Genomic DNA, 17,698 nt, shown 5'->3' on the forward strand with positions numbered 1-17,698 from the left:
GAGCGTTTCCAAGTTTATCAGATACAAGCAAGGGTTGGAGGCAGTTTTCTATCACCTTCTATGCTATGATCTTCCTTAAAGAGCTAGTATACTAGTATTTCACCTAAGAGGATATTTCCATATTATGTGCATATATGCATATTTGTAAACTGATATATGTTAGTATATGTATATATAGACATATAAAATTCCAATTCCAGAAACTGCTATAAATGTGAGACTTCAGAAATCACCCATTTGTATCACAAACTATTTCACAGACATCCTTTCCCAGAAAGATGAGGTGTCACTGACCACTAAGTAAGAAGTTCTTTCTCTTCATTTCCCTCTCTCTAAAAATCAATAAGCATGTCCTCAGATGAGGATTAAAAAAAAAGGGAGACAATACCTATCTTATATTTGCTCTTTTATTAGAGTTCATGATATTTAAAATAATTTTTCTACAGGAAAATTATTTAAACTTTATTAGAATAAAGAGTTATTTATAATACACTACACTTATGATTTAGTAGTCACAAGTTAAGCTCACATCTGGTTTGGAACACATAGCCATTCCCAAAGGAGTTACACAATGTCATTTCAAATGCAACCACGAGCAAATATGGTGAAAGACCCAGAGGCAAATCTGCAGTTGTAATTTGGATTTATTATGTTATTTTTCATGGTCAGGTCAAAATATTGCACAGACTACAAATAGAAACATTATAAACAATTATCATATTGTCTATAAAATAGTAATATGAATAACAGAAAAAAATCTCAGCATAGAAGAAACTGATAAAAAGAATAAGGGTTAGACATCCCACTGCATTAGAGTAATTATTAGAACTTGTGTTAAATTTCATCAACACATGAAGATGTGAAGTTTCAACTGGATTCATTTCTATAAATAAGCTAGTTAAGTTCTTCCTAACTAAAAAGAAATAAAACTTTGTCAACTGAACAGTGCATTTTCCCAGGTATTATGAAGAGAGTGTTATTTATTCTAAAGTATGCATAGTTCTCATTAAAACAGAAAAATATAGGTGCTTGAAAATTACCAAAGAATCTATTAAGTAAAGTAAAAAGAGCATGTAATCAGGAAACTGACACTTTGAGGTCCTCTCCAAATGACAGAAGAGCTAGAAAGAGTCCATAACTGCGCCGCCCCCCCCCCCCCCCCGCCCAAGATCTATACTCCACCCTCCCAAGAGACACATAAGTAAAGACATGCACGTTCCTAAACTTGAATAGGCTCTACAAAAAATCAAAACCTGCCAGAGGGCTTTGGGGTTTTGGATAGCATTCTGAACTTGGGATGTTAATCTATAACACACCTGAATTCTGAATGGGCCATTTGTCATTATGGTAACGACCTCATTCCCTTCCCTTCCCTTTCCCTCCCAGAAGTTGATGCTACCTTTCCAGCAGATAAGAGGTCCCTTCGACAGAACACCCTGGGAGCTTCTGACTAGGTAGTACTTTAAGTGCTTCTGCTTCTTTGGCTGGGTGGTGAGCTTCAAGTTAATGTGGTTGGAAAATTCCGTGAAATACCGAAATCCTCTTTCTCCACAGCCGATACAGTTTCCAGAAAACCCTGGAAGGTGGGAAACCCAAGTTACTGGTGGCCTTGTATGTTGTTACAATACCTTTATATATAAAAAGCACACACTTATTAAGCGTTTTTGACTCAATAATTTCCCAATTAAAAAAATAATAATTCAAAGGAAAAACCAGGTATAGTATTTTAGCAGTTATTTCATATCAGTGAAAGACTGAAAATTTTTTTAATGTTTAATGCTCTAAAAAGACAATGGTTAGGAAAACAGAGTGGACAATAACATGTGATAGACTCTATAATTGACATAAAAATAGGAAAAGGTCCTAGAGATGTCTCTTATTTCTTCCCCACATACTCCCTTTTTAGACAACCTGCTTGTCTGGTTCTCTGCCCTGACCGCTGTGTGGAATGGACTGATTAGACTGTGGGCCAGTATCTGACTCAATCTGGGATAGTCAGTACATCTCGCCTAAAATTTATGTCCCCAAAGAGCCTGTATACAAACTCTTGTTCACAGGCACTTACATAATGACAAAGAGTCAATCAGATAGCTGTGGACCCTGAGTTTATGAGGTTTTGTAAAATTGGAACCCAAGTTGGCACTATGTCAACCACATGTCAGCTAAGGTGTGGGAGAGAACAAACAGAAATGTGAAGAGGAAGCTGGTCTGTAGATAGAAGAGCATGGGCACTGATGTCTAAACTCAGGTCATTGTCAACTTTCCAGTTTCTTTGAGATCTAGCTGTACTTCCTGGCATGAGTTCCTTGAGATTCCCATTTCCTCTTTACTCAAACTAGCTATAACATCCAAACAATTCTCAGTCAGATCAATCAAACAAAATAAAACTTTCAGTGACCTGCTTAGAGCAGGGGACATAGAAAGAAGGAGAAATGGAGAAGGCTCGGAGGATGAGAGGCCAAGCTTTGCTTTGTTGGAAATGATTTTTCAGTTTCCCTTAATACACAGAGGAAAAGGCGGACAGGAGGAGAGTGAGCACCTCTGGTTATGACTGATGAGGACATAACACATGTACTATAATATAGTGAACAAGGAAAAAAATATAAATAAGAAAGGGCATTCCAAACTCCATAAATACAACATCTCTACATACAAATAAGTAATTGGAAATAAATTCACTGACGAAGTGATACATTTTTTAAAGCCCCCAAAACAATCTACTACATAATTAACAAATATAGATAAGGAGAGAAGAGAAAGACCATGAGGATTAAAGACAGACTATCTTTAAAAAAAAAAAAGTGTATATGTATGTGTGTGTGTGTGTGTGTGTGTGTGTATAGATATATAAAATAGATTTCAGAGAGGAAGGGAGAGGGAGAGAGAGATACTAGTAGAAATATTAATGATGAAAGAGAATCATTGATTGGCTATCTCCTGCACACCCCACACCGCAACCTGGTTGAGCCCGCAACCTGGTCATGTGCCCTAACCAGGAATCAAACCTTGACCTCCTGGTTCATAGGTCTATGCTCAGCCACTAGCCTAGTAGGAGGGGCAGGGATGCAAAACAGACTGGCCCCACTACATGTGTGTGGTGGTTGAGATCTGGAGGGATATTTCAACTGCAGAGGCTCCCCGCTGGAGAGCAAGGGGTCTAAGTTCCATGCCTAGCTCCCCAGCCTGAAACACTAGTGTGGAAAGAAGAGCCCACATAACATCTGACTGTGAAAATCAGTAGAGACTTGTCTGTCCAGCGAGATGGAAGGCTGCTGGAAACCCAGGTGTCCCCCAAAGAGCCTGTATACAAACTCTTGTTCACAGGCACTTACCCTGGGTTTCAGCAGAGGGACAGTGGCTGAGGGGGAAGGGCTCCAGAAATATATAGGGAGAAACTGAGGTGTGTGGCTTCAGGGTGAGGGCTAGAAAGATGGCTGCCTTTCTTCCTGTGTTGGGCCCTCCTAATGCATGGCCAAAGCTGCATCTGCATTAGGCTGGTGAACTCCACTACTCCACCCTGACAGATGCTAAGATGCACCCCACCCAACTCACTCACTGCCAGAGGCTCATACAGTAGCAGCCAGCCTAGGCTTGTGTTGCAGTCTTTCCTTAAAAACACTCAAGGAACTCCAGTCAAACCAGGAGAGAAACTGAGTTGTGCGGCATCAGAGTGAGGGCTAATGGAATGAGCACTATCTTTCCTATGTTGAGCCTTCCCCCTACACAGCCAGATCTGAATCTGAATTAGCCTGGTGAACTTGACTAGCTCTACCCTGATGACTCTCTGAGACCCCACCCCACCACAAAGATCCACAGCATCAGGCAGATGGCAGATGGCCTTGGTATACCCTGTGGGACTACATCAAACAAAAAAAGTTTTTGCACGGCAAAGAAAATCATCAACAAAATAAAAGGAACGTGATGAATGGGAGAGTGTATTCGCCAATGATACATCTGATAAGGAGTCAATATCCAAAATTTATAAAGAACTCATATAACTCAACACCCAAATAACAAACAATCCCCTTAAAAAATGGACTGAGGATCTGACTAGAATTTCTCCAAAGAAGGCATACAAATGGCCAATAGACATATGAAAAGATGCTCAACATCAATAATTATCCAAGAAATGCAAATTAAAACCACAATGGGGTATCACCTCACACCTGGCAGAAAAGCTATCATCAATGAATCAACAAACAAAGGGAACACTGCAAATTTGTGCAGCCATTATGGAAAACCATATGGAGGATCCTTAAAAAGTTAAAAACGGAACTTCCACAACTAGAGAAAGAACTGGGGAAGCTCAGAGTAAGAAAATAATAAAGATCAGAGCAAAAACAAATGACAGAAACTAAAAACAAAAACAAAAAAACAATTCCAAATGAAACCAAGAGCTGATTCTTTGAAAACATAAAACAAGATTGATGACACTTGCTCTAGCTGGTTTGGCTCAGTGGATAGAACATTGACTGAAGGGTCCCAGGTTCAATTCTAGTCAAGGGCACATGCCCGGGTTGCAGGCTTGGTCCCCAGTGTGGGGCGTGCAGGAGGCAGCCGATCAATGATTCTCTCTCATCATTGATGTTTCTATCTCTCTCTCCCTCTCCCTTCCTCTCTGAAATCAATAAAAGAAAGGAAGGAATAAATTAGTACGAATAACTATATGCCGACAAATAGGACAACCTGGATGAAATAGACAAATTCCTAGAAACATACAATATTCTGAAACTCAATCAGGAAGAATCACAAAACCTAAATAGACCAATTAACAACTAATGAAATTGAAGCAGTAATAATAATAATTAAAAAAAAACTCACAGCAAACAAAAGTCCTGGACCGGATGACTTCACAGGCAAATTTTACCGAACATTCAAAGAAGACCTAAAACCCATCCTCCTCAAACTACTCCAAAAAAATTGAAGAGGAGGGAATACTCCCAAGCTCATTTTACAAAGCCAAACTTATCCTAATTCCAAAACTAGACAAAGACACTACAAAGAAAGAAAATTATAGGCCAATATCCCTGATGCTGAAATTCTCAAGAAAATATTAACTAATCAGATCCAGCAATACATTAAACAGATTACATACCATGATCAAGTGGAATTTATTCCGGGGATGCAAGGCTGGTACAATATTTGCAAATCAATAAATGTGATACATCACATAAACAAAATGAAAGATAAAAATTTCATGATCATATCAATTGATGCAGAAAAAACATTCAATAAAATCCAAACTAATTTATGATAAAAACTCTCACCAAAGTGGGAATAAATGGACCATATCTCAACATAATAAAAGCCATATGTGAAAAACCTACAGTCAACATCATACTTAATAGTCAAAAACTAAGTGTCTCCTTTAAGATCAGGAATAAGAGAGGGATGTCTGCTTTCACCACTCTTATTCAACATAATATTGGAAGTTCTAGCCACAGTGATCAGAAAAGAAGAAATAAGAGGGATCCAAATTGGAAAGGAGGAAGTAAAACTGTCATTATTCACAGATCACATAATATTATATATAAAAAACCCTAAAGATTCCACCCTAAAACTACTAGATCTAATAAATGAATTTGGGAAAGTAGCAGGATATATACTCAAAATCCAGAAACCTATACACCATAATGAACTTTCAGAAAGAGAAACTAAGAAAGCAATCCCATTTAATATTGCAATAACAACAACAAAAATGGTACCAAGGAATAAATTTAACCAAGGAGGTAAAAGACCTGTACTCGAAAACCTATAGGACATTGAAGAAAGAAATTGAAGAAAACACAAATAAGTGGAAGCAAATACCATGCTCATAGACTGGAAGAATGATTAATATCATTATAATACCCATACTAAAGCAATCTATAGATTCAGTAAAATCCCTATTAAAACACTAATGGCATATTTCACAGATCTAAAAAAGGATTTAAAAAATTTATATGGAACCAAAAAAGACCTAAATAGCCTCAGCAATCTTGAGATAGAACACAGTTGGATACCAGATATCAAACTATACTACAAGGCCACTGTAATCAAAATAGCCTGGTACTGGCAAAGAATAGGCATATAGATCAATGGAACAGAACAGAGATCCCAGAAATCAATCCATGCCTCTATGGTCAATTAATATTTGACAAAGGAGGCAAGAGTATACAATGAAGTGAATACAGTCTCATCAATAAATGGTGCTGGGAAAATTGGACAGGTACATGAAAAAAATGAAACTAGACCACCAACTTACACCAGACACAAAATAAAGTCAAAATGTTTAAATGACTTAAATGTAAGTCATGAAACCATAAAAATCCTAGAAGAAACCATAAAAATCCTAGAAGATATAGGCAGAAAATCTCAAAAATCTCAGACATCTCTCATAGCAATATTTTTGTTGATATATCTCCTAGGGCAAGGTAAACAAAGAAAAAAATAAACAAATGAAACCACACCAAACTAAAAAGCTTCTACACAACAAAAGAAACCATCATCAAAATGAAAAGGGAACTCACTGTATGGGAGAACATATTCGCCAATGGTACATCTGATAAGGGTTTAATTTCCAAAATATATAAAGAACATACACAACTCAACACCAGGAAGACAAACAATCCAATTAAAAAATGAACAAAGGACCTCTCAAAGAGGACATAGAGATAGCCAATAGAAAAAATGCTCAACATCACTAATCATCAAAGCGATGCTAATTAAAACTACAATGACATACCACCTCACATCTGCTAGAAAGGCTACCATCAGTAAATCAAAAAACAAGTGCTGGAGAGGATGTAGAGAAAAAGGAACCCTAGTGCACTGTTGGTGGGAATGTATACTGGTGTGCAGCCACTTTGGAAAACAGTATGGAGTTTCCTCAAAAAATCAAAAATAAAACTGCCTTTTGACCCAGTGGTCCCACTTCTGGGAATATATCCTAAAAATATATATATATCAGAAAAAATATATGCACCCCTATGTTCATAGCAGAGCTATTTACAATAGACAAAATCTGGAAACAGCCCAAGTGCCCATTGATAGATGAGTGGATAAAAAAGCTGTGGTACATTTACACAATGGAATACTATGTGGCTATTAAAAGGGACTCTTAGGTTTTGCTACAGCATGGGTGGACCTGGAGATTATAATACTAAGTGAAATAAGCCAGTCAGAGAAAGATAAATACCATATGATCTCACTTACATGTGTAATCTAATGAACAAAATAGAACCAGAGTTATGCATACATGGTACAGTCTGACAAATGTGTAAGGGAAGGGGGTTAGACAGGATGAAAGGTGAAGAAAATAGTCAAAGAACATATATCCATAGCCCATGAACACAGACAAAAATGTGGTTAGGGCCAGACGGAGGAAAGGGCAGGGTCTAGGTGTAGGGAGCAAAGGGGGAATGGGGGACATCTGTAATAATGTCAACAATCAAAGTAACAAAATAACAAAAAATAAACTACACAATAAAATGGAATTTCTGTATGACCCAGTGATTCCACTTCTGGGTAAATATTTGAAGAAATCCAAAACACTAATTTAAAAAGATATGTGCACTTCTATGTTTACTGCAGCATTATTTACAATAGCCAAGATATGGAAGCAACCCATCAATAGATGATTGGATAAAAAAGATGTGGTATATATGTCCAATGGAGTATCACTTGGCCATGAAAAAAGACTGAAATCTTACCATTTGTGAAACATGGATGGACCTAGAGCAGTGATGGCGAACCTATGACACGCCTGTCAGAGGTGACACGCGAACTCATTTTTTTGGTTGATTTTTCTTTGTTAAATGGCATTTAAATATATAAAATAAATATAAAAAATATAAGTCTTTGTTTTACTATGGTTGCAAATATCAAAAAATTTCTATATGTGACACGGCACCAGAGTTAAGTTAGGGTTTTTCAAAATGCTGACACGCCGAGCTCAAAAGGTTCACCATCACTGACCTAGAGGGTACTGTGCTAAGTGAAATAAGTCAGAAAGAGAAAGACAAATACCATATGATTTCACTTATATGTGGAATCTAAAGAACAAAATGAACAAATAAATAAAACAGAAACAGACTGATAAATACAGAGGACAAACTAAGGGTTTGCCATATTGGGGTGGAGGGGGAAGAAGGGGGTTGTTGTAGGGCTGAGTAAAAATGGTGAAGGGATTAAGAAGTACAATTTGGTAGTTACTAAATAGTCACATGGATGTAAAGCACAGCATACCAGAAAGCAAAACAATTTTGAGATAAAGGTTTGCATTATTTTATATATATACTAGAGGCCCGGTGCACAAAATTCATACACTGGGAGGAGGGTCTCTCAGCCTGGCCTGTGCCCTCTCGCAGTCTGGGACCCCTCGCTCCTTAATGCCCTCCTGCAGCGGAGGCGGGAGAGGCTCCTACCACCGCCACTGTGCTTGCCAGCTTCTGGCTGAACGGCACTCCTGGTGGTCAGTGTGCGTCATAGCGACCAGTCGTTCCACCAGTCATTCCACCATTTGGTCAATTTGCATATTAGGGTTTTATTATATAGGATATATTTTTTTCCTAGTTATGTTGGGTGAACTAATGCTAAATATAAAATGAGAATCACATCAACCAAGGGTAGTTATAAATAATGGATGGTATGGAAAAACGACAAGTAAGTTACAAAGTAGATAATCCACAGCTGAATAATTGAGAGGACCTGACATCAGGTGTTTTGAGAATGAATAAAAAATAACAAATAACTTTTAAGTAGTAGGAAAAATGTTTCATACTTGCACTAAACTATATAAGGTGGGGTAAAAGTATGTTTACATTTGTTCATATGGAAAATAATACAATAAATAATAATACAAGAATAAACTGTTTTGCATACTCACAACTATAAACCTACTTTTGCCAAACTCCTCAACTAATTCTGCAATTTTAAAAAAATTCAGTGATAATTTAAAATAAACTTGTATTTTAACTCCATCTTGGAAGGAATTTTTTTAAAAATATATTTTATTGATTTTTTACAGAGAAGAAGGGAGAGGGAGAGTCAGAAATATCGATGAGAGAGAAACATCGATCAGCTGCCTCCTGCACACCCCCCACTGGTGATGTGCCCACAACTAAGGTACATGCCCTTGACCGGAATCAAACCTGGGACCTTTCAGTCCGCAGGCCGACGCTCTATCCACTGAGCCAAACCGATTATGGCTTGGAAGGAATTTTATAGGTGTGAAATACTCACCTAAAAGTGCATTTTTCCCATGATCATCCGGTAGAAATCGTTTGTCTACAGCACACACTAGGATGTGTTCAGGAAGATTGGGAGACTTTGCCCCCACCAGAAGGAACCCTGTTGGGATGTCGATTTGTTCCATACACAGAGATACCAAACGCAAATCCTTTCCTGCTTGACAAAAACCTGAAAACCAGAAAAAAGACAGAAATGTTTAGGGAGGTTAAAATGCTTTGTAATCCATTTGGAGAGTAAAGTTTACCTGTGGGGATCACTATTAAGAACTTAAAGTCTGTGTACTCCAATGAGAAGACAAATCTATTATATGTGCCCCTCTGAATAGAGATGAAAAGACATTAGGAGATATTCTGACTGATGCAGCCAACACTGACAACTTTCGTATTTTTTTCCATAAGTAAAAATATGATAATGATACAGCAAACTTTGAAAAAATGTAGGTAATTTTTATGTGCACACAATATAATATTTTAACTCTCAATGCAAATTCACTTTTACAAAGGAACAATCAAAGGACAGAGATGCTCCCTGTTTCACGTAAAGGAGACTGAAGCTCCGAGTTTGGTGACTCAGAAACGAATAGGCAGGGACTAGAAGTCAGAACTGTTAGGTTATTTTCACAAGTTATGACATGAAATGACAAGATATGACAAGATAACACATTACAGTAATTCAGTAGTTCATGATTTATTAAAAATCATTTGCAACTGATGTTGTACTAGGCCTGGGGATACAGATATCTTCCTCTAAGAACTCATGTTATATCCCTGGCCGGTTTGGCTCAGTGGATAAAGCGTTGACCTGCAGACTGAAAGGTCCCGGGTTTGATTCCGGTCAAGGGCCCGTATCTCGGTCGCAGGCTCCTCCCCAGCCCAGGCCCTAGTTAGGGCACGTGCAGGAGGCAACCAATTGATGTGTTTACCTCACATCAATATTTCTGTCTTTTCCTCTCTCTTCCACTCTCTCTAAAAATTAATGAAAAAATGTTTTCGCGTGAGGATTTAAAAAAAAAAAGAACTCATATTACAGCTAATTGGAAGACTGTATAAGGAACTGATAATCACAAAGCAATATTACAGAGGACCGCTATTTTCTGTCACAGATCACTGATCTGCAAGTCTTCAGGGACATGATCCTCCCTGCACTCTAATCATGTGATTCCCCTGGAGAGTTGTGACATTCTAGATTGATCTGGAGCTGACACCTGACTCAAGCTGGGCCACTGGAACATCCCACGTTTCTGGCCATACTTGATCAGTGCAGGGATGGGCACTTGACATACACTAAGCCAATCAAAGCATTTTCCTTAAGAATTCTGAACATGAAAGCATGGCTTGGTTAGCTCTGTGCAACTCTGTTCCTTGCTCTGTGAGAGAAGTCTGTCAGCAAAGATAGGAGGGATGTGGTGGTGGTGGTGGTGGTGGTGGGGGGGGGGGTGTGCGTGTTCTGGCAGAGTTTGGATCCCTGAAGCTCAGCTGTATCTGCCTTTCCCATGGTTTGGTCATGACATCTTTTGCTTTGGAATTCTTCCAATAACCTCTTCATTCTTCCTAAGCTAGTTTGAATTGGGTTTCTGTCACTTGCAATCAAATTAGGCTGAATGAAAGTATGATAAGTGCTATTTGAGAGAGTTATAGGAGAGGGAGAATGGACTCTTTCCACACAAACCTGAGGCGACCTCTATCATCACTGCCCAATACAAAGTGGAGAAGAACCATGCAAAATTCTTCTAGCATCAATTAATATTATGATTTAATCAAATGCCAACAAACAATTGGATGCCATCAGTTAGTATATGAGAAATGAAAAGATAACAACATCCAAATTTTATATGAAGCTGTGGTGCATAAAGCTACTATATGGTCTGGATCATCAAACCACAAAAGCAGACATAATAAAATTGAAAAAAGTCAACAGAAGAAAGACTAAATTGATAAGGACAATGGGGTTCAACTATCTCAAGTGTGTAGATCCCTTTTAAACATTAAAAAATTTCAGATTTAACTTTTAATGTTTGGAAATTGAGAAAAATAATATCAAAGTGTTTTTGTGTGCCCTAGCTGGTTTGGCTCAGTGAATACAGCATCGGTCTACGGGACTGAAGGGTCTCAGGTTCAATTCCGGTCAAGGGCACATGCCTGGGTTTCAGGCTTGATCCCTAGTAGGGGGCGTGCAGGAGGCAGCCAATCAATGATCTCTCTCATCATTGATGTTTCAATCTTTCTCTCCCTCTCCCTTCCTCTCTGAAATCAATACAAATATATTTTAAAAAGTTTTTGTGAATTCTTTAACAATTTTAAATGAATCTGTCTTTTGTCATTCACAATATCATCTATATTTGTTTGAAAAATAGTCATTTTTATATTCAGTCATATTAGTTATTCAATTTACAAACATTTTTGGAGGCTAAGAATACATAAACCCCTTGAAAAAAATTCTGCTGCCCCCACTCCCAATAAGGGACAGGACTCACAGTTTATTTTAAACTCTGGAAATTGGAAATTGATAATAATGATGGTGATATTATCATGATGTTGATGGCAGCTAAAATTTATGGAGCACTTAACCTATGTCAGGTATAGTGCTAATCACTATTTAAATTATGTTATTTAACCCTCTCAACAACTGTAGGTAGGTACCACTATCTCCTTTTCATAGATGAAGAAATTGAAGCTCAAAAAGGTTAGGGAACTTGCCCAAGGTTACATAATGAGTCCAGTAAAGTTTAGTGATATAAGACATGGGACGTTTACTATGTGGAAACAGATAAAAAGCGTACTATTCAACTTAGCTAAAGAAAAACTAAGAACAGTTATAATCCAGAGCTAAAACTATGAGGGATGAACATAGTCTTTTCCACCAAATTCTAAAATACTAAATCTGGAGGCATTTTAAAGTCCCAAAAGGAACACTAAATTTTTAATCAAAGGATTTATTAATTTACATATAGACAATAAACCTAGAAACATATTTTCCCTAAGAAGTATCACCTTTATTGTGATTTGCTCCAAAAGTAATATCTCCCCAAATTCAGTGATGAAAGGATCACAACTGCCTATTTTTTTAAAATAAATGTTTATTGATTTCAGAGAGGGGGAGATAGAAACATCACTGATGAGAGTGAACCATTGATCGGCTGCCTCTTGTATGGACCACAGTGAGGATCAAGCCCACAACCCAGGCATATGCTCTGACCGGAATTGAACCTTGATCTCCTGGTTCATAGATTGATGCTTAACTACTGATCCACGCTAGCCTGGCACGATTGCCTATTGATGGCAAACAGAATGCTTGGGGAGTTGTTTCTGTCACCAGGAGTAGTAATACAGCCATCTACAGCCTTGAGTCACTCTATATTAGGAAGAGTGGACTAGATAGAGCCATAAGCCTGTACCAATTTGTACCAATCTGCAAATTATTGCAAGCCTTTTTAGACCATCAGAGCTATATAGAACCTCAAGAGTATCAGTTAGAGCATTCCCCAACAAATGATCTTCAAACCCCCAGGGATTCAAATATCTGGTGTAACAGGTGGTTCTATTTCCCCACTGTTAGAGATGTATTAGATTATTGACCTAATAAAGATCAATATTAAAGCTCAATTAAAATCTCAAACAAAATAAAAGAAACCTTACTACTCCCTGTAGGATAATTTTGAATTATCTCTGAACTAATCCCGAAAGAAAGATCTAATGTTTCTTTTAGAGGCTCCTGGAGAAAGCATGGGCAAGAAAGATAAGCTATCATTGAGGTGGGCACACAAATTACAATTTATTTGACAAATGTGCCTCTCTAAGTAGTTTCATTTTCTGAGAATAAAAGTAAAACATTGTCTAAAACCAAGACTCTTGCAGCAAATTAATTTAAAAAAATTGTAAGAGGGCTCCTCTTTATAAACTTCATCTGCATTTCCTTAAGAAAATAGCCAAGGTTTTCACTTCACAGAACCCAATTTGCATTCTCCAATTATCTCCAATTTGAAGGTTACAGAGTAATCTAAATGGGGGAGGGAAAAGTTTACTGAAACAGCTGTAAATACAAACTAAAGTAATCAAGGCAGTATTTGGAGGCCTAAAATTTGGTTGCTCTTCACCCTTTTAGACACTCAACTGCCTCCCAGCAGGGTAGGAAACTACTCTATTCCAATAATTTACATAAGAAATTAGCAACCAAAATTTACATCTGAATGGTAACCCCCCAGAAGCCCATCAGGTGTGAAGTATCTGCTTATCTAAATTGCCTCTAAAAATAGCTTCAGCTTCCTTAAGCCTTAGGTAAATACAGGATTTCCCATGACAGGAAGGTGGTCCACTGAAGCAAGTCCAGCATCACATTGCCCTGTTTTACTGACATTTTTATAAGGAACATTTCAGGGCTCCGAGTGAGAAGACTCTTAGAACTACCTTAGATGAGTCAAATTGAAAGAGCCATGGATGAGCTATGAATTACCAAATTACAAACGATACCTTTTGTGTTTAATGACCACGTCACCTCAGGTGAATTAAAGGGGGAAAAACAAATAATGGATGTTAATTAATTATAAGAAACCAAAGTAGCTGATGGAATCTAAGTGTAGCTAGTATTTTGGGGTTGTCTGAGAATATGAATCTTGTGCTTAGGTGAAATAGTTCCTTTTTTGTTAGGAAAAAATGTGCCTCTAAGATAACTATCCTCTTTGAAATAACTATTCTCTTTAAAATAACTATTACTCTTCCCTTATGCTTCACAGAATCACTTGCTATCTGCTAGATCACTGAGTTTATATCTTGGTGAGTCATAAACAGCTTTCCATACATGGTTACATATAATATCAATGGAGCCAGATAGCTCAAAGGCAGTCTAAAAACACACCTAGGGCACAGGAAAAAGAAAGGGGAACCCTTCCCCCCATTTTTGGTTTAAAATTTGATATTTCACAATGATCCCCTAAAGCTTTTACTCTGGTTCCATTTAACTCTTATATAGAACAAGGTTCTTGATGTCAATCCAACAATATTTTAAGCACTATTTCCACTTCTAGCTATTATTTGATAAATATGAGTTGACTCATTAATTAAATAAAAAGCATGAAAATGTATATAAAACAGGTTAAGTGGAAACCAAATGCCAGTCACCTCCCACACCTCTACAGGTTTAAAGGCCTGTAATACATCAATGAATAAATTGATATGTATGCTAATATATTAAGTATCGGCAAAAGAAATCAATCATGTGGAAGCCAATAAATACATAAGGAATGATGTGCCAGAAGCAGGCCCAACTCCAAGAGCAGTAGTATTCATTTGCTAGAGACCACCTGTGGTGAAGCAGGCTAGATAAGCTACAAGGAAGATTATTCAGGTTTTCCAAATCCCCCTAGGTAGTTTATCAGATAAGAGAGAAGGATTGAGGGAGGGAGAAGAAAGGGAGGGGGAGAGGAAGAGATATAGATAGAGAGAACTCAAGGAGAAAATAAAATATCCATACAGTGCAGACTCATTCATCTGGCTTGGCATATTTGAATCTAGTTTATCCAAATTATTTGTACTTCAAGCTTTGTGGAGGGACTGTCCTCAAATTTTAACCCCTCCTTATCTTCTCCTCCCTTCCACCCCCAAGATTTTCACAATTTAGAATCACCTCTGGTCCAAATCAGTATGGATATAAAAGTTATACTTTGGCTAATATGGATAAAGTAGAACCCACATACTAATTAGGGTAGGAAGATCAGAAAACAGCATTGTATATCACAAAATGGAGAAAATAAGGTATAAATTAAATTGTGACATCACCAAAACCATGAAGTCCTGAAAATGTTTAATATTAGGACTAGGATTTTCTTTTTTAAAGTGTGGTCGAAGAGGTGGTTGACAAAATACATTTTTCTTTTCTATAGATAACAATATACTGGATGAGTGAAAAAGGTAAATATAAATCATCTGTTATCTCTGTTATTGTTTTGTGGGTAGAAAAGAAAGAAGTAGGAAAAGAAAACACTAAAAACTTCCTAAAGTAGTACCATTCTTGCAGGAAGTACTTGGAGTATTAGCAAAACATGACCTGAGACTGCCATTGTCACATACCATCTCAAAAAGTCATCAACTGCTGTGAATCTTAGTCTCTTCATCATCGATAAGATGGGGTGATAATACTTGCCTTTCTTATAACACCTGCTATGAAGTCACAGGAGATAATGTAAGAGCATAATTATTCTTCATTCCTTTCTGTAATTATTGGTTTCTAGCCTTAAGCACAACATCTAATGATTGGAAACTAGTCAGGCAATATTAGAGGGATTAAAGAAAAAAAAAGGTGAAACCCACCATCTGTAGTGCAAGACCCTTCTGGGGCAGGTTTTTGTGAATAGGGAATTGGTGGGCTATTTGAATCAGACATTTCTTCATCATCTTCGTCATCTTCCATTTCATTAACTGTTAGATTGTTAGAAAAATCCAGGCTTCCATTTTGAGTGTAGCGGTGTACCAAGTCTTTATCCAGATCCTCCACTTTGGGTTTTACATCTGGCAAGCAAATAAATCATAGCCAATTAATAAAAAGATGTTGAGGAAAGATAATCAAAAGAAAAATTCATAGTTCTGAAAGATGTCTGAAGACAGGTAGACTAGCATTTTCTAACAATTAACCAGTTTATTTCAGAGGCCCCCAATTTGGAAGGCCCACTTCTTTTAAAAGGAATCTAGGAATGTATGCGATTGAGAAACTTACCTGCAGGTGAGAATGGATGTTGGTCAGGGTCCAAGTAGAGCTGGGAAAAAATTGGCCGTGGTACCACACTACTACATCTCAGAGAGGCTTCTATGGAATTGTGGAGAGCTTCCTCAAATCGAGCAGATTTCAGTTGCCCAGCATATGAATTCCCCATGGTCTACACCACCACCACCACCCCCCCCCAAAAAAAAAAGAGGAAAAAAGGAGAAAATTATATAGTTAGAGGACCATATGTCTGCAGAGTACACATACAGCTGATATAAACTAATTCATATATCTTAACATATGAACTATACGAACTATACATATATTTCTGTTACAATTTGTTTAAAGTATCTGTTATCGGGTCACATTGCCTTTTGTTTTTACAGTCCAAACACATTTCAAAAGCCACTTTAAAGGATCTTGTATCTGAGAATCAAGCAGTAATAATGCCTTACGTCAAGTTCTCCAACCAGTAAATCAAGACTGACCCGTCAATTGTGAAGCCCAACCTGGTGACAAAGGGCCACACCTCCAACCTTAACACTGGTGGCTACCACAACCCTACACCAACTCTATCAGTGGTTCAGAGTAAATCTCTACTTCTTTCTCTACTAAGATCTTATTACCCTCGGAGGAAAGATTCTTCTCTGGGGAAAAAAAAATGAAAGCTTTAGGATGATATATTTAATTGACAAATTTCTGAAAGCAAGATTTGAGCCTTTTAAACTCAGAGGACTCATTTATGCATTACCAGCATTTATTTGAAAAACACTGTTGTGTCTTTTGCTCCATCTGAATCACAATCTTATTTGAGACTCTTCAGGAGTTTATAATAAGAAGTTCTGAAGTAATGGTCTTTAATTCTCATCACTAATACTTGTATAGAACTTGCTAGTTACAAAATTTTCTATGTATATCAATAATAACTACAATTTTTCATGTGCTATTGGTTACAATTCTCAAAGTAAGGTCTAAGGTCCCTGAGACCCTTTTTGAGGTTCATGAGGTCAAAACTCTTTTCAAACTATTACTAAGAGATTATTTGCCTTTTCCACTCTCATTCTCTTGTTTGTGTAAATTTTTAGAGGCTGTATGATGTATGACATTGCAACAAATTGAATGCAGATAGACTACTCTTCTTACTAACTTTTAAAAAAAGAAATAGTTACTTTTCATAAAATTTGTTATTTATGTTGATACATCCTGGGTTTACTATTTTTTAATTAAAATATTTTATAATTTCTTAGTTTTAATTTCTAATAAATATAATCTACATAAATAAAACTCAGTTTTTTAGAGTATATAAAGGTTCTGAGATGAAAAGTCTGAGAACTGTTGGGCTAGGCAGTGTACTAAGCACTTTATAAAGATTATTTAATTCTCAGTGTTCTGAAGTATGGATGACCTCTTCCCACTTCATAGATTAAAAAACTGAAGCTTGGAGAAGCCAACTGACTTGCCCACTATCACCCAACTGGTAAGGGTGATATCTAGCCATGTGATGATAAATCCTGTACTCCTATAGTACTACATAGGCTCAACTTGGGTAAATCTCATTTCAAGAAAGGCAATTTTGAGAGTATCTTAGCCCTACTTTTCCCAGAAAAGTGAGCGAGAGATATATTAAATTTTATCTGGAATTCCAACTTGGATTGACTTCCTAGAGGAAGTCCCTGGAGGACTGGTTGAGAAGGAAAGTGAGTATGCATCTGGGCTCAGCAGGAAGAGAGAGCCAAGTTCCAGGGGTGAGGACTCATAAAAGACATACATAATC

General features: G+C 37.3%; 1 protein-coding gene across 4 annotated transcripts in view; it reads right to left on the bottom strand.

Moving 5' to 3' along the window:
* GREB1L (GREB1 like retinoic acid receptor coactivator) overlaps positions 1 to 17,698 on the bottom strand; it is a 232,024-nt gene that overhangs the window by 94,263 nt on the left and 120,063 nt on the right. For all 4 annotated transcript variants that reach the window (XR_009454134.1, XM_059706495.1, XM_059706496.1 and 1 more), the window contains 4 exons: positions 15,937 to 16,096; positions 15,534 to 15,731; positions 9,223 to 9,399; positions 1,400 to 1,576 (listed from right to left, as the gene is read on the bottom strand). Coding sequence is in view for 3 of the 4 variants with exons in the window: in XM_059706495.1 (XP_059562478.1) it covers positions 1,400 to 1,576; positions 9,223 to 9,399; positions 15,534 to 15,731; positions 15,937 to 16,093 (709 nt within the window). In the remaining variant the exon portion in view is untranslated. The remainder of the gene's footprint in view (positions 1 to 1,399; positions 1,577 to 9,222; positions 9,400 to 15,533; positions 15,732 to 15,936; positions 16,097 to 17,698) is intronic.

This window comes from Myotis daubentonii, chromosome 8, assembly GCF_963259705.1.
Source record: "Myotis daubentonii chromosome 8, mMyoDau2.1, whole genome shotgun sequence".
Taxonomy (NCBI): domain Eukaryota; kingdom Metazoa; phylum Chordata; class Mammalia; order Chiroptera; family Vespertilionidae; genus Myotis; species Myotis daubentonii.